This window comes from Coccinella septempunctata, chromosome 7 (assembly GCF_907165205.1).
Source record: "Coccinella septempunctata chromosome 7, icCocSept1.1, whole genome shotgun sequence".
Lineage (NCBI taxonomy): Eukaryota > Metazoa > Arthropoda > Insecta > Coleoptera > Coccinellidae > Coccinella > Coccinella septempunctata.
In genome coordinates this window covers 25,835,714-25,857,687 of record NC_058195.1, presented here as the reverse complement: position 1 = coordinate 25,857,687, position 21,974 = coordinate 25,835,714, and the positions used below count along the sequence as shown (strand labels likewise).

The following is a 21,974-nucleotide window of genomic DNA, read 5'->3' as shown; positions in this document are numbered from 1 at the left end:
CCATAATAATTGAGCAAAGTTTTTTCGGTAACTGAGGAGAAATATTCAGCAAAAATGGACGTCATATTATCAGGGTTGACATATGACATACCATCAATAATTAACTCAAAGGGTTTGCAATTCTTTGACTACCGGCCAGTTTGGAGATTTACTAAACTCCACACTGTTTTGTTTTTGTTATCAGAGGTTTCGATGACATCGCGGTAATAACGAAATGTCGCCTTTTTTATTAGTGAATTGTAAGAGCTTTTGGCCTTTCTATAGTTCTCGTGGGTAGAGTGAGTTTCAGATTAGCATACAACCAGTATAGATCATTCAGTTCTCGTTTCGCCATGATTATTTCGGGAGTGATCCACCGCTTGTCGCTTCTAGTAAGACTAGTGCAGTTCATCAATGGGCAAAAATTTTCAAAACCTTCTTGTATCAGGGACTTAAAGCATTCATCAACATCTTGACAGAGGTAAACATCTCGAAAATCACAACTTTTCATGTAATGTGTGAAATTGTCCAGGTTCTGCGGGCTCAAATTCCTGACCAGTTTGATCTGAGGACTACTGACTGGACTGAAACTCAGTGGGAACAGAAATGAAAAAACCCGGTGATCACCAATGTGAGCCTCGTAAACCTCGACAATAGTGTTGGGAAATTATAAATTGCACAATATATAGTCAATTTTAGATACACTCGTGTGACCATTAATATTCGTGAATACTCTAGTGGGTTCACGCGATGAAATTGCAAATTGTAGCATTCAAGTAAATCAATAAACAACTTGCGATTAGGACAACTATCCTCGAGTAAGTTAACATTAAAATTTCCACACACAAATATTATGTCACCCGATCGAGAACAATGATTCAATGTATATGACATGAAGTTTATAAATGATTCGAAATTACCAGTGCCTGGCCGGTATACACTAAGAACAACACATCGAGTATCCCCAGTCTCCACTATTGTTCCACACACTTCAAAAACCATCTCCTGAGAATATCGTGAGACGTATAGTTTCTTGATAGGTAAGTCTTCTCTCACGTAGATCATTGATCCTCCATGCAACCTATTGACACGACAATATTGATCTGCTTGCAAATATCCAGGGATGATCATGGTTTTAGCACTTTCAGGGTTACACCAGTGCTCGGCGATACTGATGATGTCAGGCTTTTTTTCGTTGAAAAGGACCTCAAGATTACCTAGTTTGTTTGAAAGGCCTTGTACGTTTATTTGAAGAATCAGAATGTGTTCACCTGTTGTAGTAGGGAAAGTAAGTTCTGTTTCTGAATTCGACTCCTTGATCGGTTGTCTTGCTCCTCTTGTCGCGCCCTGTACCGGTGCCAGATGTTGGACTTTAGGACTGTGCTGTGTTGTCTCGAGGTGTTTGTTTCTTCCGAAAAAATTGTCCACCAAAGGAAACTTCTCTCAGACATACTCCTTGGGGCCAGAAGGATTCATTGAAAACTCTGTCGTAGGATTCTTTGGTTTGTAGGCCAATACTGAATGCAGAGTTTTGACCCTGACAATTCAGCTTCTTCACCACAGTTTGCTCCTTAACACCCTCATTCTGCAAGTAAGATAGCATATCTTCCTCAGACACCTCCTTTCCAGCGATTTTCCCGACATAAATCCATTGCCTACGTGTTGCGCCTCGAATAAGCATATTATCGTCATCTATAGATTTCGTTCCATAACAAGTTTTATTATGAGATGGTTTCTTTTTAAGCCTTTTCCTTGCGTACGCTTCTTAACCGCAGAATTATCACGGGAATTCCCTGATGTCGGATAAGCGTCATATCGACTATCAATATTATCACATTTATCACCTTTGGTTTTATCACTACTTTTTGTTTCATGTGTGTTTGTTTTTGTTTGGTTCTGAAGGAATTGAACCTTTTCATGAAGTAATTCGTTATTTTCAGCAAGCATTTTATTCTTACTACGACACTCCTCTAAAAGCGCTTTCAGGTACAGCATTTCCATTTTGAGGACATCATTTTCAGTTTTCATCTGGGATTGCTCCTCGATACTTCCCTCATCAGACACTTCGTGTTGGCAGGGTGCGTTTTTTCTGTTGGCCGCCTGTATAAGACACGACGGATGGAATATTCCATAACATTTTTTACATTGAACAAATTCTTTAACCCTTCTACTGCATTGGTTACAAACTGTTTCGAGATTCTCACTGATATTATCCGATTTCGCGGATCGATCCGGGAAGACCTCTTCACTCGTCGACAACATATTTGCGATACCTGGTTTCCTCACACTTGGAGTAACATACCTCATCCCTAAGGACGGCGACAGAAAAAACCCCAAAAACTACCGCCCAATAACTTGCCTCTCATCGCTGTATAAGATCCTGACTGGAATTATCACCAAATACCTCCGCAAGCATATCAGAGACCATAGCCTGATGACTGAAGAGCAGGCAGGGTGCCGAGACAAAACGAAAGGGTGCAAAGAGCTTCTAATCATCGACCACATTGTCACCAAACAGGCGCGGAAGAAACTCAGAAATATCTCTGTTGCTTGGGTCGACTATAAAAAAGCCTTTGACTCCGTCCCGCACACATGGTTGCTGAAGGTGTTAGAAATGCATGGAGTGGCCGACAAGGTTATCCAAATACTGGGGCATCTCATGAAGACCTGGAGGACCTCCCTGTGCGTACGCACGAAAAGCAGTCTTATAGAATCGCCAGTTATAAAGATCAGCAGGGGCATTTTTCAGGGTGACACGTTGAGCCCCATGTGGTTTTGTCTGGCACTAAATCCCCTCAGTATTATTCTGAAGAACACGAAGTACGGATACGTTGTCAACAAGAGCAGACAGGTCGCTATCTCTCACCGCATGTTTATGGACGACCTGAAACTATATGGCGCCAACCCAGAACAACTGAGGAGAATGCTTGAAGTGGTCGCAGCCTTCAGCGAATCAGTGGGGATGGAGCTGGGTGTCGAGAAGTGCGCCGTTTTGGATGTCCGAAGGGGCAAGATCGAGGACACTAAGGAGGGAGCAACACTGACCAGTAATATAACAATACCGGCTCTGAACAAAGAAGTCCCTTACAAATACCTGGGCATCAAGCAAGTACTGAAAATAAAAACTCCTGAAATGAAACAGTCCTTCAAAGAGAAGCTCCTGGCTGGGGTTGCGCTGCTGCTGAAGGCGAAACTGAACTCAAAGTCCCTCTTCACTGCCATCAATATCTGGGCGATCCCGAGTGTGACCTACTCTTTTGGGGTCCTCACCTGGTCAACAACTGGACTCCGCGCACTGGATAGAGAGATCAGATCTGTGCTGACTAAGTATGGAGTTCACCATCCTCACTCCTCTACCATCAGACTATACCTTCCACGACATCAGGGGGGAAGAGGACTAACAAGCTTAGAGGAAGCTCATGCAAAAATTGTCAGTGACCTGAGACAACACTTCCTGAAGAACAACTCACCTCTCTTTAAAGCGATCCGTGAAGCTGATTATGGAGTCTCTGCATTAAAGCTTGCAGAACCGGGGTACCAACTTCCCCATCGCTCTGTAGAGGAGCGTATTCAGGAGTGGAGTGCCAAGGCCTTGCACGGCAGATACCCAACCCACCTGCAAAGTAGAGACGTTGAAAGATCAGAATCGCTTACATATCTGCGTGAAGGCTACCTTTACCCGGAGACGGAAGGAAGAATTTTGGCGATTCAAGATCAGGTGATGCCAACCCGGATGTATATGAAGCACATCGCCAAGCAGGATGTTCCATCGGATAGTGCGCCCAGGGCTCGTAGTCTATTCAGCACGTCACCTCCTCGTGCCCTATCCTGGCTCCCAGGGAATACCTCGATAGACATAATGCGTTGGGGAAGATTTACCACCAGCAGATTGCCCTGAAAATAGGATTACCTCAGAATGAGGTCGAACAACATCTGTACTTACCTAAAACCCTCCTGGAGAATCAGCGCTATAGGATGTACTGGGACGCTACGCTCGTGACCGACAGAGAAGTGGCGCATAATAGACCGGATGTTGCCCTCGTGTTTGCTGATGGACTTCACAGTACCAGCGGATGAGAACCTGGCAAAAGCGTACTCGGAGAAAGTAAGCAAATACTCCGAACTGGCCTTCCAACTTCGTGAAAGGTACAACCTGAAATCTGTGAGTGTGCTACCGCTGATTATCTCGGTGAATGGGTGGATAGAAAGGCACTTACCTGAAAATACTCGGAGACTTTGCCTGGGCCAGCATGTGAAATCTAGCTCGCAAAAGCAGATCATCTTGAGCACGGCGAGAATGGTCAGGAAATTTCTCCAAGGTCCTTAGCAGCAATGCACATCTTGGCCTTTGAGCCCGGTGTGCACGACGTTTTTGCCCGCGTAGGTCGCGGTGATTAAAAAAAAAAAGAATTGTATATATATATATATATATATATATATATATATATATATATATATATATATATATATATATATATATATATATATATATATATATATATATATATATATGTATGTAAATATGTACTTCAACTTGAATATATAAGTAATAATTCATAATGTATCCTTTTCAAATGTGATTTGTAATATATATATATATATATATATATTGTTATGGTTCAAAGTATTACTTTCAATATGAAATTCCAAATCACATTTGAAAAGGATACATTATGAATTATTACTTATATATTCAAGTTGAAGTACATATTTTTATACTGATATTCAAAATTCATATCCAATATCTATTGAGGCCAATAACTGAAAATGAAAAGTTTAGATTATAAAATTTGTGAATAGTGTCTATGAATAGATAAGTTTAAAATTAGGAAAATCAAGAGTGTAGGAAAGTGAGGGGATGGAAACCAGGGAAACGAGAAAAAAAGAGGGATATGAAGATCGAGAGTAGAAAGAAGGAAGATAAAGAAAAACAAAAATTCCAATTGAAAAATGAAATATATTTAAAGAAAGCACAAAATAAAAAATTATATGTTATTACAGAAGATTTATGCAGAAGAATTTTAAAATATCTACATGAGGAATATGGACATATTGGATCAAGGAAGTTATGGTTGTTATTCAGAGAAAACTACATCACAAAGCATGACCAAAGATTAGCAAAGGAAATAACATCTACATGTAGAATATGTCAATTAAGCAAGAACAAAAATAGAACAAATGCTAATTAAACAAAAACAATAACAGCAAATAATCCATTAGATTTAGTAGCAATTGATTTTCTGAGTGATCTGATACCAAGCAAAAGTGGAAATAGACATATTTTAGTGATTTTGGATATTTTTGCGAAGTACGTTAAATTGTATCCATGTAAAAGAACAAATTGTGAAGAAATAAAAAGAAAATTCAGACAATATATGGACGAGTTGGGAGCAGTTAAGGCTTGTATACTTGATAATGCCACATATTTCAGAAATGAAAGATTTGAAAGGTTTTGCAGTGAAAATGAAATACAATTAAGATTTACAAGTATTCGACATCCAGCTGCTAATCCAGCAGAGAGATATATACGAAAAGTAATAAAATTTTTGGGAATTATAATTCCTGATGACCACAAAGAATGGGAAAATAATTTACATAAAGTGGAGAAATTCATGAATTGTGTGCCGAATACGAATACTGAAGAATGCCCAATAGTATTTCGGATATTTCTGATGGCCTCGGCTCCAAATGATCTTGCATAATTGTGACCAGTTCTCTGGTCTCTGGTTTTTCCGCGCTTCCAATCCTGTTGTCCACCTTAGAGTAATTGCTCCTTAACTCATTTTACATGAATATCAATTTATACCCCAAATTATCCTCCATTAATTTCGTGTTTTCCCCCATATATTTTCCTCCATTTTATTTTTCAATTTCAAGCTCATTTGTTCAAAGACTTGCTTGAAAATTTCCTCGCCTGGTGCCTTTTTTTCTGTTCACGATCTCGTTATCGGAATTCAGAATGTTCCACAATTTAATTAACACGACACCCAAGTTATCCTCTTTCTCAACGTCTAATCTATTTACATAACTATTTTACTAATTTAGGTACAAGGACTTACTGTAATTTATGTATCTCACCAATCAATATTGTAACCTCTTTAAAAATTCCTTAGTAGTATCACAGATGAACCAAATGCAAACACGCATCGGTAAAGAAAAATAAGTTTAACTTTACCTTAAATATTTGAAATTTGGAGAGTTGTGTCATTAAGCGTATGATAGAAAAGTGTTCATTTAACATTTTTCATTCAAGTAACCCTGAATGAAGCAAAAATATGGAAATATCCAAACATTCTTTCATTTGATTGTATCGCATTACGAAAGTCCTCGAGACAATTTTAAGAAATTTGGCATTCCAACAATAACTTGCAAATCGAGTGTACTCGAAGATCTTTTTCGGGCACGTGAAGCAATTAGATCAAACTTCAATTTGTTTGCAGTCCTCACCGAATTACTTTTTAATTCGGTTAATTTTCCATCCGTTTCTGTTTTCCCTAGTCCAGTTTAATTTGGGGCACATTTTGTTTGGAATGTAAAAAATATTGGAAACATTATAAATAGAAACGAGCTCGTTCCAGTCCAGGAAAGAAAACTGCCCAATATTCGAATTTTATATTTACTTTATCTCTTCAAAAATCTATATTGCTATCGAATTGTCATGAATCCTTTCTAAATACAGAATGATCTAAATTTGGGGAATTTCTGTGTTTTAAGACATTTGCACCGCAAGTTAATATCTCAAACCGTTCCTGAACTACTGCTTGGATTTGTAAATTATATGTTTTCAAACACCCTCCCGAACTTTTTAATTTCTCTTTAGAGTAGAGATACTCTTTGAAGATTGTTCGAAAGGGAATCTTCGTTTATCAATACTTTGGGTATAGTATACTACGTAATATTAAGCATTATAAGCCTGATTATATAGACGTTCGAAGTAATAATAATTCGAATTGACTTTAAATTTAGTCCTATTCATTGATATGAATTTTGGTGGAGAAAATTTTACAATGTGATTTTTTTAATCTCCTCCAAAATTATTCGAAGAACCACTCAAGATATTTTCATGATATCAATTTTGAGAGTATTATCCGACACGACGAAAATTTCTAAAATATATGTATTTCCATGTTTTTGTTACTTTCGATTACACCTACCGAGTGGCTTTCTTCTTGCAAATGGCCTGATCATTAAATTTTTTCATATTTTCGTATTTCCGTCGAAGTAACAGGGCAAGAAAAATTTTCTGTTAGCTTTTTTTAATAATTATTTATTTTGTTTCAGATCACCAGAAGAGGATCTAATTACTAGAGATGACCCAGAGTATATAATAAGAGTGTTTCGACAATTTCGTACATACTACAATAATATACCTGATGATGAGGATGACAGTTGGACCGAGTGAGTTTTTTATTCTTTATGTGGAGACCATTTTTAATTATCTATATCTCGGTAACGGTAAGTGGTGGAGAAAAACGAATAGCAGATTTGGAAAGAGCAAAATGAGAGCAAAACGTAGATATCCCATTCGCGCTATACAAATTTAATTTTCTCTTAAGTTCGTTTACTCTTCTCAACATCACATACGGAATACCTACATTAATTTTCATACCAATGTGTATGTCGAATACCCCGTACCTCATTCTGCGCATGACTATTCTATCAACGTTCAAACATCTCAGCCACAACACCAGGAAATCTCGAGCGGCCCCTTCTTTCCTGAATGAACGACCAGAATCTCGTAGGATCGTTAGCGATCGATCCTTCTGCACAAGAGATGAAATCCTCCTAATCAGTTTTGATTTTTGACTTAACGATTGCTCTTTGAGTCCTAAATCGTTGGATTGAAGAATCATCATCTGATCTCTTGTATCTACGATAAGCATTTTCTTTCATACGTATGTATCTAATTAGAACCGGAGAGAACCAAATGGGAAATCTTCGGGTCCTCTTGATCTTGTAGGGAACAGTCTTATGAAAGATGTCCTAACTACTGAGAGTTAATTTAAAGGTGTAATGACAGATGTGCCCCGCACATACTTCATCTGGATATCTTTTCCGTCCTGTTTGCGCCGGTCGAACTCACGCTCTACCTTTTTTATAATAAGCAGTCTGTCTAGGTGTTCTATCAGAAGAAATTGACAAGTAAGAGTGCCTCTTATATTCCTTAATCTGTTTGGGCTTGGACAGGATCTGATGGACTTTACTGTCAAACTCAAGGACAACAGTCACTGGTCGAGGTTTATCTGAGGATGGATCAAATCATCCAACTCTGTGCGCCCTCCTGACACTCGTTTCAACACCTGGACTGATAAATTTTAGGACATCAGCAACACTCCGACCATCCGCATCATCCACCTGCCCCCCAGTGGGATCACGAGGTGGCTCTTTCAAACCATAGAGCATGATATCTCTTCTGCGCATACGATCCTCAGTCTCGCGAACTACTTCCTCGAACGTTTCATCGTCGAGAATATTCGGACTGATGTTTAATTGGGAAGATGCAATCGAAGTTTTCAATTCGGTGATATCTCTTTGTAGCCATACAATGAGGCTTTTTAGAAATGTTATTTCCAATGGCCACACACTCAACACAACTCCAAAAGACAGCCTTCTTCGAATTGATCACCCGCATTTCAGAACTAGTCATTCCTATGCAGGAATTTCCAAACAGTTGTTGACAACAACAGGTGATCCTCGAATATTTTCCTGCAACAGTGGCACGGCCACTGGGCCACGTATGGGAAGGTAAATAGCATAAAAGGATTGATTTCTTGTATGGGGGGCTGTAGCATTATAGCCCTCACAGGCCAGCCGCCACTGATGTGTACCATTTCTTAGAAAGACTAAATTACTTAATTGTTCTCGTTCATCGTGACAATTTTTATTATGTGCCGAAGAGAAATTGTGTACAGTCATTTCAATGGGGTACATGTGTAGTTGATGAAATTTTGAAATTAAAGAGAGAAAGATAGCGAGAGATACACCTTAGAGAAGGATAGTAGATGTCCTTTGTTTAATAACAATGCTCTGAAAATGAAATTCCTATTCTCCGCAAATGAGTATTATTGTTCTGTGGTCAGTACGTTTTACGCAGGTAAAATATCGTCACCAAAAATGAATGCAAAATTCCGAGTGGTTCCGAACTTATGGCTTCCGGAAAATATGTACCAAATGCATCAGCCGGTATCTCCTGCAAAAGAAATTGTAGACTCTGTAAATTTAGGTAATTTGGAATCGCCTGAGTGTCATGTACAATGTACCGGCTATTGAGCCAGGTATATTTAACATGAGACACTGTATTTTCCTCTAATAATGATTTCAAAGTGATTCAAATGGTTTTATATTTTTGCAGTTCAAAAAGGGGACTGGACCTTGGACTCGGACGAGGATACTCTGGATCATTGGCAGCGAAGCAGAGAATGGGTTTAGCCTCAGCTAATTTTGCTGGAGGACCAGGAAGAAGAAGACGAAATGGACTTGAAGTCTAAACAGCAATCATTTTTGAACCTAAATAAAAATAATTCAATAATTCCTGATGTATATAACTGAAATGAAAAATTATTCGAAAAATACTAGTGACTGCTGTCTGTAACAACTTATTCTGTAAAATGTTTCTCATTATGTGAATATTTTCAAAGAAATAAAATACCTCAGTAGCATTCCACAATTTGTTATGAATTTTTTTTCATCATCTTCTATGAAAATAATTTCTATAATTCTGGCAATGAATTCATCTTAGGAAGTAAAACTTCCGTTTTCCACAATACTAGTGTTAGCCATAAGATTTGTTTTTCGCTCATATTGTTCGATATCTCTTTATTATATTTGGATTTGTTGGCAGTGGTGAAGCATAGTCAAGGATGAAGAAATCTAATAAATAAGCAACTGGAAATGCCCAAGATAGATATACCGGGTGAATCCTGTTGAACTGTACATACTTCACACATTGGTAGAGGCCATTTAGCTGGTTCCAAAAATACCCCATATGCTGGGTCTTCAGCCATTCGTTGAGATTATAAAGGGCGATTTCCACTTTCGGGTCATATATTGAAAATGCTCTAGTGGACGAACGAATGATTATAAACCCATCAAATGTGGTATATGGAAGGACTAAACTAATCACCATACAGCATATTATGTAACAGTTTATCAGTTTCCAGAACCGGACTCTAGTTTTTCCATATTACCGCAAAAGTATAAACCTGTTTTGGCAATTCCAACTACACTTAATACATTCTAAATAAGATTCATAAGATCTCGTGGCACGCCTACAGATTAAGAGAAAAAAAAATTTGAAAATGCGTACTCGGAGACAAATTTTTTGGACGGCTTGATTTTCATGGTAAAACCATACCGAGATGTATCAAAAAGTGGACACAGAAGAATATTATCAGTTTAGATCCATTCGATGTGCAAGTATTGCAATATTCAGGGACGGACTCTCATTTCAGAATGTGTTTTTCAATAGCGGATAGGTCAAAAAAATCGCCATGTGTATTGACTGCTTAAACAAATCAATGCACAATTCTGAATATCGTTCACACATTCTTCATTCACAGGCGCTCACATTCATTTATTCGATATAGAAAAAATAAAATTCATTTGAATAACTACTTCGTACAAATCACTCTAGTTATTCGGCAGGGAAGGCCTATTCCGAAATTATTAATATCGACAGGTAAGATAATTTTTATCAGTGAATCGGAATCTATTAAATCAATTTCTATTGATAGAAGGAGAACTGTTTAATAGCACTATTATAAAACGAAAAAACAAATGTGAAAGATTCATAAAAGATGCTCGAAATGTCCTCCTTCCATCTCAATACATTTTCGAGCTCTGACATAAATATGACGTGTCCGTGAAGTTAGCACCCACTTTTTCGAAAATGAAGAAAATTTTTTTTGCATTCGTTAGTAACTCGTTAGTAACTATTTGTAACACGAAAATTTTCGTTTGTACCTTAAGGATACTGGTAGAAAAACACCACATTCCGCTGGGTGCTAACTTCACGGGCACCCACTGTTCGATTTTTCGCGAAAAATAAAATACACTTGGGAAGTCCATCGTTAGTAACTATTTGTAACACAAAAATTTTCGTTTGTAACCTAACCTATGATGGGAAAATGACACCCCCAAAACGTGAAGTTAGCACCCACATTTTCGAAAATGAAGATAATTTTTTTTGCATTCGTTTGTAACTCGTTAGTAACTATTTGTAACACAAAAATTTTCGTTTGTAACCTAACCTATGATGGGAAAATGACACCCCCAAAATATGGAGTTAGCACCCACATTTTCGGAAATGACGAAAATTTTGCGAAAAATAGAGTACAGTTGGGAAGTTCATCGTTAGTAACGACTCGTAACACACAAATTTTTGTTTGTAACCTCACCTATAACGGAAAAATGACACCCTCAAAATGTGAAGTTAGCACCCACATTTTCGAAAATGAAGATAATTTTTTTTTGCATTCGTTTGTAACTCGTTAGTAACTATTTGTAACACAAAAATTTTCGTTTGTAACCTAAACTATGATAGGAAAATGACACCCCCAAAATGTGAAGTTAGCACCCACATTTTCGAAAATGACGAAAATTTTTTCTGCATTTGTTAGTAACTCGTTAGTAACTATTTGTAACACCAAAATTTTTGTTTGTACCTAAAATATACTGGTAGAATAACACCGTATTCCGCTGAGTGCTAACTTCACGGGCACCCACTGTTCGATTTTTCGCGAAAAATAAAGTACAGTTGGGAAGTTCATCGTTAGTAACGACTCGTAACACACAAATTTTCGTTTGTTACCTAACCTATGATGGGAAAATGACAACTCCAAAATGCGAAGTTAACACCCACTTTTTCGAAAATTAAGAAAATTCGTTCTGGATTCGTTCGTAACTCGTTAGTAACTATTTGTAACACAAAAATTTCCGTTTGTACCTCAAAGATACTGCTAGAAAAACACCGCATTTCTCTGGGTGCTAACTTCAAGGCTATCCACTGTTCGATTTTTCACGAAAAATAAAGTACAGTTGAAAAGTTCATCGTAAGTTACTATTAATTTTTTTGCATTCGTTTGTAACTCGTTAGTACCCTGTTACTAAATGTTCGACACACATAATTTTTCATTAGTAAACTACTCTTCAATTGACAACACCCCTAAAGTGCAAAATTAGCATATACACATTTTGGAGAATTCTGAATTAGTGTATTGCTTCCGTAAAATGAGTACTTCCTCTATAACTACATATTTGTGACACAAATTTCTGCTTCATTTAAGTATTTTTTTCATGGAAATTTTCGTCTGGGGCCTAATGTTTGTGCTCGAAGTAACTTTGTATTTTTATCCATACCCACATATCTCACATCCAATTCATATTGATTTTTATCCGTAATTTCACCTAGCAGTCGAAGAATTGTCAGGTAGGAGGAGGAATGAAATAAACGTCTTTATACCCAAGACTTTCACTGTCTCATCAGTTTTAGGTTTTTTGAATATAAATTGAATAATATTTTAAGAGGAAGTATATTTTCAAAATAAATTTACATGGTAAAATATAAAATTTTTCAAATACTATACAATAGTAGGTGGACGTCCAGTACCACTGTTTTTGGTACAATTTTCATTTTTTTGGACATATCATTGTATAACCCCAGCGCTCCATTATTTCTCCGACAGATAGCAATGTAGTGTCCCAAGCTCGTCCTAGTATGTGATTTCTGGTAACATACCGAACCCCGTAATATGAACTGATGTTCAGGAAAATTCAAATTCAAAGGCAAATTTTCCAACTTTACATTTTCGGCTTCACTCGTATCAATGAAAATATGAGTGCTGAATTCATTGTCCACTAATGTTGCCTCAGAACACATTCTGCAATTAACTGTCCTTGCAGTGATTCCAGAAGCGTGTTTTCGAGGTTTTTAGGCTCAGTCAGCTGAATGGTTTTATACATTCGTGTGAACGTTTCTTCGTGAGAGCATTCCATGCACTTACACTTTTCTATCACACTATATAATCCTTGTCCCATTTTTTGTATAGTAGATATGATATTATCTTGGCAGTCCACTTTAACGATTTGGTGGTTTATCGTCAGCTTTTGTTGTTCGTAGAGTTCACTGAGGAACACAGCTCTTTCCTGATAAAATTGGCTGCCCGATCCTTTGGTAGCTAATGTACCGAGTAGGTTGAATATTTTAAGATCTTCCTTATTTTCATTAATTTCTCGTTGGAAAGCCCTACCCAGGCAACACAGACTTCTCCGCGAGATCTCTGGGAGGTTATAATGAGGATCTTATGCGAACTCCTATTGCGAGGTCTCGACGATCGCTATGTGCCTTAACTAAGCGACATTCTCACTGGTGTACGCAGGAGAAATCTCAGAGACCTCAGATTGCTTTTTCCAGGTTTCATCTTATTGCGAGTACCAGAAGATGTCTCAAACTTAACATCAATGAGCATTTCTTATTGCGACTTTCTGAAGTTATCCCGAATATAACCAGAATAATAAATTCTCAATGTGAGTTCCTAAAGTTATCGCGAACGTGACATGAATTAGAAATTCCCAATGCGAGTTCCTCAAGTTATCCGAAACGTTGCCTGAATGAGATATTCTTATTTCGTGTTTTTGAGATTTTCCTAAAAATGTGTATTTGCTAACTTCGCATTTTGAGGGTGTCATATTTTACCAATATATGTTAGGTTACAAACCTTGATACAAAGTTACTAGCGATGTACTATATTCTAATAAGTAAGTAAGCACCCAGTGGAATGCGGTGTTTTTCTGGCATTATCTTTGAGGTACAAATGAAAATTTTCGTGTTACAAATAGTTACTAACGAGCAACGAAAGAATGCAAAAAAATTGTCTTCATTTTCGAAAATGTGGGTGCTAACTTCGCATTTTGGGGGTGTCATTTTTTCATCATAGGTTAGGTTACAAACGAAAATTTTCGTGTTACAAATAGTTACTAACGAGTTACAAACGAATGCAAAAAAAATTATCTTCATTTTCGAAAATGTGGGTGCTAACTTCGCATTTTGGGGGTGTCATTTTTTCATCATAGGTTAGGTTACAAACGAAAATTTTCGTTTTACAAATAGTTACTAACGAGTTACAAACGAATGCAAAAAAAATTATCTTCATTTTCGAAAATGTGGGTGCTAACTTCGCATTTTGAGGGTGTCATTTTCCCGTTATAGGTGAGGTTACGAACAAAAATTTGGGTGTTACGAGTCGTTACTAACGATGAACTTCCCAACTGTACTTTATTTTTCGCAAAATTTTCGTCATTTTCGAAAAGTGGGTGCTAACTTCGCATTTTGGGGGTGTCCTTCTCTAATCATAGGTTAGGTTACAAACGAAAATTTTTGTGTTACAAATAGTTACTAACGATTTACTAACGAATGCAAAAAAAATTATCTTCATTTTCGAAAATGTGGGTGCTAACTTCGCATTTTGGGGGTGTTATTTTCCCATCATAGGTTAGGTTACAAACGAAAATTTTTGTGTTACAAATAGTTACTAACGATGGACTTCCCGAGTGTATTTTATTTTTCGCTAAAAATCGAACAGTGGGTGCCCGTGAAGTTAGCACCCAGCGGAATGCGGTGTTTTTCTACCAGTATCTTTAAGGTACAAACGGAAATTTTTGTGTTACAAATAGTTACTAACGAGTTACTAACGAATGCAAAAAAAATTTTCTTCATTTTTGAAAATGTGGGTGCTAAGTTCACGGACACAAATATGACGGGTTGATTTCCTTATCACTACGGAAATACTCCTAATGTTGATACAAGCTGCTTCAATCGTTTGTTTGAGTTTTTCCTCGGAATTTATTTCAACGTTGTAAACTACTTCTCGCATGTAACCGCATAAGAAATTATCTAGTGGCGAAAGGTCAGGCGATCTTGCTGGCTATGGAATAGTACTCCCCCGACCTATATCACGACCATCGTAGCGGTTGTGCAAGAATTCACAGACCTGTAGATTGTAATCAGGCGGAGTCCCGTCGTATTGGAAATAAATCCCACGTTGGTTGTCATTTGCTAATAATTCAGTTGAACGATGATTTAAAAAATCTAAATGAATTTGTGAATTCAACGTACGACGTCCAAAAAAATGTGATCCAATCAGTTCATTATACTTAAGACCCATATTCAATGAAATCTATTGGGATGAAAATAGTGAAGATATGGAAAATGAATGAAATGAAAAACTAATGCCTAGAAAATGAAATAATTGAATAATGAGTGGATATAACCTTATAATATTCAACTTCTTATACATTTAGGTATAATTTTCCCATAAAATTTTGGCCGCTTAAAAAAAATTACTATTGAAAAACCCAATCTGAATTGGGGGTCCCGGAGTCCGTCCCTGAATATTGCACATCGAGTGGATCTAAACTGATAATATTCTTCTGGGTCCACTTGTTGATACACTTTCACATTCATAACATATCGAGCGGCAGAAGAATAAATAAGCGATATTATTGATCGTTTCAAGTAGAGTGAAAATTACAAAAATTATATAGAAACGTAGATAAGAAAATTCTTCATCACATAATAAAATTCGATTTATAGATAATTCATAAATTTTTCCTGCAAAGGTGAAAATTGGTCGAAAAATTAAGACAAGTACTTATACCTTGTGTATACATGTGATCACCCATATGCATTCAGGAGATAAGTGAGGAAGCTAAATCGAGAGTGAATAAAGAGTACCATACACCAGCAAACTTTACTGATATGATGCCACAGAACGAGACCGAGGATAATGTAACATTGGTAAGCCTATTACAAGAAATCAAGCGTTCTAAAGAGGAGGTTAAGAGTTGTATTTCGGTTACGGAGGTAAGACTGCTGTTGGAAATTCAGGCACTTAAAAATAAAAATGAAGTACTAGAAAGAGAAAACGAGATCTTGAAGAAAAGATTCGAAAGAACAGAACAATATTGTAACAAGAATAGCATTATAATTTTTGGTCTAAAAAGAGGAAATACATTAACGGCGCAGTACCTTTGTGGGGAAATAAATCGTTTGTTGGACATACAGATTGAACCGAAGGAAATAAACGACTATTACACATTGGGAAGAAGGAAAAATAGCCCCATTAAGGTGGAGTTCATTTCTTACCAAAGTAAGAAAATTGTATTCAAACATATAAAAAAACTAAAGGATACAGAAGTGGCGATTGCGAATGATCTGACTCTGAGACAAGGTCAGGACATCCAAAAGTTGAGGACATTTTTACGAGAGGCCACATCAAAATATTCAGAGAATTCAGAGAGATCTTACATAAAAGGAAACAAATTGATAATAGGGGAAAAATCGTACCTACACCTTGGAAGATTTAGAGAGCTCAAGCGAGAAAGCTCTGAAAGCAAATAGTGCCCCAAATACACCTAGCCTAAAGCTGCATTCACAATCAATTCGCTGGCCGAAGTGCACTTCGGCACGAAATTTACCATTCGCAATAATCTTGGAACTAAATACTCAAATGAACCAAAAATGTAACTGATCAAAACATAAGCATCAGCATCATCCAAAGCCGGCACGAAATTCCTTGCTGAAGTGATAGTTTGCAACTTGCAAGAAATTTTATCTTGAATTTCATTGTGAATGGTAACAGAGAACGCCATCTGCTAAGCTTCACTTCGGCCCGTGAATTGATTGTGAATGTAGCTTAAGTCGTAGAAATGATGATGGCAAAAAGGATGAAGAACAAAATACCGTAATGCGGGAAGAGGAACTAGGGGATACAAAAATAGAAGAGAAAAATAAGAAAGTCCATAATACATCTCATCTGGCAACTCATAAAAAAATATTTCCCAATAATATCAGATCTCCTCCAAAGACAAAAAGTTCTGGCATACAACTAAGACAAAAGTACACATCCGAGAGAAAAGATTAGCTTCCACTTAAAACGGTGAGTAAATCCCAGTGAATGCATATTGTATATACTAGTGAGGAAATTTTATTTGGAAAATATGGAACTAAATTGATTTGGGAAAAAGGTTGAATTAATATTATAATAGTAAAATTATATTTTGTAAATTCGCATGAATCACTGAAGCCGAAATGAACCCTTATATAAGACAATATCGAAATGACGACTTTGATACTATTATCATTGAAAATATTGATGAAATAAATAAATTTAAGATTGAAAAAAAGTTCAATATTCTATAAATGAACATAAGGAGCATGCAAATGAATTTTGAAGAGTTTGAACTACTTCTGGAAAGGACTATGATAGAATTTGACATAATTGTACTAACAGAAACATTTACAGTACATGTCCCTAATAGTACACAACGTCCATGTCCATGTCCATTTAACGTCGGAACGTCCATGGACTTGATTTGTATGTCCTTTGGACGACCGTTTCCGGACAGTTTTTGGACGTCCATCATTATATATCCATTGTTAGTCCGATTTATGTACAATGTCCGTATCGGATATCCATTGGATGACCGTGATGGACATAATACGGACTATATGACATATGTCCGTATCATATAGTTCCAAAATAGTCCCTGACCGACTTAATACAGGCAATGTCAAAAATATGTCCTTACTGGATATCCATTAGGTGTCCGTGATAAACATAGTACGGACCATATAACTTATACATATATATTACATGGTCCGTATAACGTCCATGACGGACACCTATTGGATATCCGGTAGGGACATCTTTTGAATGTCCATACTGGATATTCATTAGGAGTCCGTAAGGGCCGTAATATGGACCAAATAACATGTATATGTTACATGGTCCGTACAACGCTCATCACGGACACCTAGTGGATATCCGGTAGGGACATCTTTTGAATGTCCATACTGGATATTCACTAGGAGTCTGTAATGGACGTAATATGGACCAAATTACATATACACATTACATGGTCCGTATAACGTCCATCACGGATACCTAGTGGATATCCGGTAGGGACATCTTTTGAATGTCCATACCGAATATTCACTAGGAGTCCGTAATATGGACCAGATAATACATACATGTATATCAATGAACACCAAAATTTAATATTATTTTTCACTAAACTCCATTTTTCCGCTTTGTAGTATATAAATATCTTATGAATATTTTATTATGTATAACGTTATAATGAACGAAGACTAAATATTTGAGTAATTACTATTATAAAAGACTCTATGTTTGAGTTTTAAGACTTTAGTTTTTATTATATGGTATTTCTGTATTAATCGACTACTATTCCATAAATCAGTTAACAATATAATGAATATGTTCCTTCAAGTAGGTTTATGGTATAGTCTCCATTGTACCAGAAATGGACGTCCCATGGATGTCCGTAATGTCCGAAGAGGACGTCCTATGGATGTCCATAGGACTACTTTGTGCTATTAGGGGATATCAATTTATTTGATTTAAAAGGTTACGTACATATTTATAATGAAGGAAAATACAATAAAAATGACGGAACAATTGTCAAAATAAAATTTTCCTTCAAATTTCGATGTTATAAATTATGGTAGAAATGAAATATCCGTACAAAGAGTAGATGAAATATTAGATTCAATTTATATGAAATCATTGAACAAGGAAGAAATAGCTTCCGTACAGAAAATTTGTGCCAAGTATGCAGATATTTTTCATGTGTCTACACGAAGTTAAAGGTAATCTAAACAGTTTCACATAAACTGGTTGAAAACTGGTTGAGCTTCTGGTTTGAGTAAAATTTTCTGTTGGTATAAATTGGTGAAACTGTATAGATTACCGCATTCACAGAAAAATGAAATTCATAAACAAGTAGACAAAATGCTACGAGACGGAATTAAAGTCATTCGGGGTGACTGAGCGCAGAGGGTAAGTGTGCGCAGTGCGTATATCTCGACTATGCAAAGTATAAAAGAGGGGTTCATTTGGGTGAAGCAAGGGCGCAGAATCGCCAAATTAGTTTTTCATGGGAGTGCGCCATGCGACGTTTCGTTAACTTTTTATTTGCAATCACTAGTTTACTTGTTGATTTTTAGCATCTCTGCAAATTCTGCCAGGCCCAAGTTCCGACAGTGTTAAACAATATTTTATTCGATAATGTTCTCTGAGCTGCTCAACTCTATAAGAAAGTCAATTCAATTTTTTGCTTACTGGGGAAAGTGTGCGCGGGTAAGTGTGCGCATAGATTCGTTATATGGGCATCAGTTCAGTGAGGAATAAATTATGACATTGTTGATTTTCTTGGTTAAGACTCGATCAATATTGTCCTATTTGTTCAGAAAAATATGAAGAGCCACCAACAGCGGAATGTATCAAGTGTTGTGTTCACCAGGAATGGTGAAACAATAATGCAGTGCTTGTAAAAAGGCGCTTCTGTATTGACAATAAACAGCATTTCTCTAATATTGTAACATTTTGATGACATTATATTGTAATTTGTTTTGATTGTGTGGTTCACTAAGCAATGCGTTCACTTACCCCGTGAGGGTGCGTACACTTACCCGCAATACGGGGCATGTGAACGCACTCCGACTTTCAGTATAAATTTTCTTTTTGCGGAAAAAAAAGTTTTTGTTTGTTTGCTTTTTGATGTTATTCTATAGATTAGAAAATTCTCTATCTTATGAATATGTTTTAATTTTGCTAGCTTCAACATTTGAAATAGGGTATGGCTTGAAAGGTAAAAGTGCGCACAGTTGCCCCGAATGACTCTATAGAGGAAGCCAGATCTGAATGGTCCTCACCGTTACTAATAGTATCAAAGAAACCAGATCACAACGGAGTTAAGAAATTTCGAGTATTATTAGATAATAGATTACTGAAGAAGCAAATTTAAGGTGATAAATTTCCATTACCAAACATTACTGGAATATTAGATTGCTTGTCAGGAGCAACTTACTTTTCTCATCTAGATGAGAAAATGCTAAATCTAGATTTAGCACAAGGATATTATCAGTTAGAACTGCATCCCGATAGCAGACCATATACAGCATTTACAACTGAAAGAGATCAATATCAAATGAAAAGATTAGGAATGGGATTGAAAACAAGCCCCAGCTCATTTTCAAGACTTATTATAATAGCTATGTCAGGTTGAAATTGCGATTCATGTTTTATTTATTTGGATGATTCAATAGTCTTTGGACATTCGTTGTGAAATCATAATCAAAATTTAGAGAAAGTATCACAGAGGTTAATTTGAAATTTAATTCTAGTAAATGTGAATTCTTGAAGAAGGAAATGTTGTATCTAGGTCTTATCATTTCGGATAAAGGCATTTCGCCAGATCCAGAAAAAATTGATGCTATTTCACCATATCCCGTAACTACAATCTCTGAGGAAGTAAAACATTTTGTTGCATTGACTAATCATTATAGGAAATTCATTCAAAATTATGCAGAAATCGCTCAACCTTTGAACAACTTGTCACGCAAAGGAAAAATTTTTCAATGGACGGAAGATTGCCTTCTGACAGCCTCTATTCTTCAATATCCAGATTTTTCAGAGAAAAACGAATTCATTCTAAGAATGGATGCTATGGGATTTGCGTTAGGCTCAGTTTTATTAAATTCTAATGACCATCCTCTTGGCTATTGCCTTTGCTCCACGAAGTTTGTATCCAGCAGAAAAGAAGTATAGTACAATTGAAAAAGAGCTCTTAGCAATAGTTTGGTCAGTCAAACATTTCAGATTTTAATTGTATGGACGGAAATTTGAAATCTTAACTGATCACCGATTTTTAGTCGATTATCCAAATTCCGTTTGATTTTAGAAGAATATAACTTCACGGTTCATTATGTAAAAGGTTCAGAAAATGTAACAGCAGATGCCTTATCGCGTATTAAAATAGATTCAGAAGAACTCAAAGAAATGACAAACGGAATAGTTGGAAACATAAGCGTCATGACGAGATCTCGAACTAAAAATGAAGTAAGTTCTAAACAATTCATCACTGGTATTCGTGTCCTGACTTTTTAAATAATCAACCATGTAGTGGCAAAGAGGACAGGGGAAAATAAAAATCCTTAATGAGATGCCGACGTTTCGACCTTTATTTCTGGTCTTTTTCAAGGCTGGAAACAGAACGACATTGAAAATATGGGGCGCAACATAGTGCCATAATATGAAAACAGTATAATCTAGTAGGTGTAGAAATAAAATACAATATACAATACCACACAATACAATATACAATAGAGTAATATAAAAAACATACTTAAAAACACATACCTATTCATATGGATTATCCCTCATAATATTCTGAGGTGGACATAAAACTGTGTCGTCAATTCTTTTAAAAACTCAATATAAAGGTCCATTTGTCAATAGATAAAAATTATTCAAAATCTTTCATTTCCTACAATAAACAACTGAACCAGACTCCGTATTATCTGACATATACAGAGCATCGAGCGTCATATGGTAATCTAATATCACAGTAGCTGGTATGTTCCTGAAATTCTTCAAGAACGAATCATCCGTTTATACCTCTCTAAAATATTGTGATATATTGTGCTCAAATTCTGTACATCAGTCCTCAAATTCACCGTCTCGTTCAAAGAAATATGAATCATCTCACTGATACATCTCCTTTTATAATAATAAGGAGATGTATCAGTGAGATGATAGTATTTTTGGAATGGCTTGAGATCTGATGTTGAAAAATTTGTGAAGAAGTGTGATGATTGTCAACGTCATAAAGATAAACATTCTTTACCTTTGACAATCACTACAACAGCTTCGTCTGCCTCTCACAAAATTTTTCTAGATCTCGTAGGTCCATTACCTACAGATATCAAATATATACTCACAATTCAATGTAACTTAACCAAATTTATAGAGTGTTACCCACCACCAAACAAAGAAGCAGAAACAGTTTCAAAATCTTTGATTCAAAACTGTGTTTTAAGGTATGGTATACCTTCTGAAGTTGTTACATACCAAGGCACAGAATTCTTATCAAGAATATTTAGTGAATCGTGTGATTTGCTCAAAATTAAGCAATTC

At 36.4% G+C, this 21,974-nt stretch overlaps 1 protein-coding gene and 1 long non-coding RNA gene across 2 annotated transcripts; one reads left to right on the top strand and one right to left on the bottom strand.

Annotated features, from left to right (window-relative positions):
* Window positions 1–4,030: 4,030 nt before the first annotated feature.
* On the top strand, window positions 4,031–9,467 carry LOC123317667 (diuretic hormone class 2). Its single transcript, XM_044904273.1, has 3 exons — window positions 4,031–4,125; window positions 7,261–7,377; window positions 9,332–9,467. Exons 1-3 carry the CDS (start codon window positions 4,031–4,033, stop codon window positions 9,465–9,467), a joined length of 348 nt encoding a protein of 115 aa, XP_044760208.1.
* Window positions 9,468–20,953: 11,486 nt separating this feature from the next.
* Window positions 20,954–21,402, bottom strand: LOC123317477. Its single transcript, XR_006538168.1, has 2 exons — window positions 21,198–21,402; window positions 20,954–21,040 (listed from the first exon to the last, which is right to left on the bottom strand). It is a non-coding gene; the product is annotated as an uncharacterized LOC123317477 (long non-coding RNA).
* Window positions 21,403–21,974: the final 572 nt, after the last annotated feature.

Coding starts and splice junctions, on each gene's coding strand:
- LOC123317667 (XM_044904273.1), top strand. CDS start 4,031: ATGGACTTCACAGTACCAGCGGATGAGAACCTGGCAAAAGCGTACTCG. Junction 4,126..7,260: donor GCCTTCCAACTTCGTGAAAG/GTACAACCTGAA, acceptor ATTTTGTTTCAG/ATCACCAGAAGAGGATCTAA. Junction 7,378..9,331: donor GAGGATGACAGTTGGACCGA/GTGAGTTTTTTA, acceptor ATATTTTTGCAG/TTCAAAAAGGGGACTGGACC.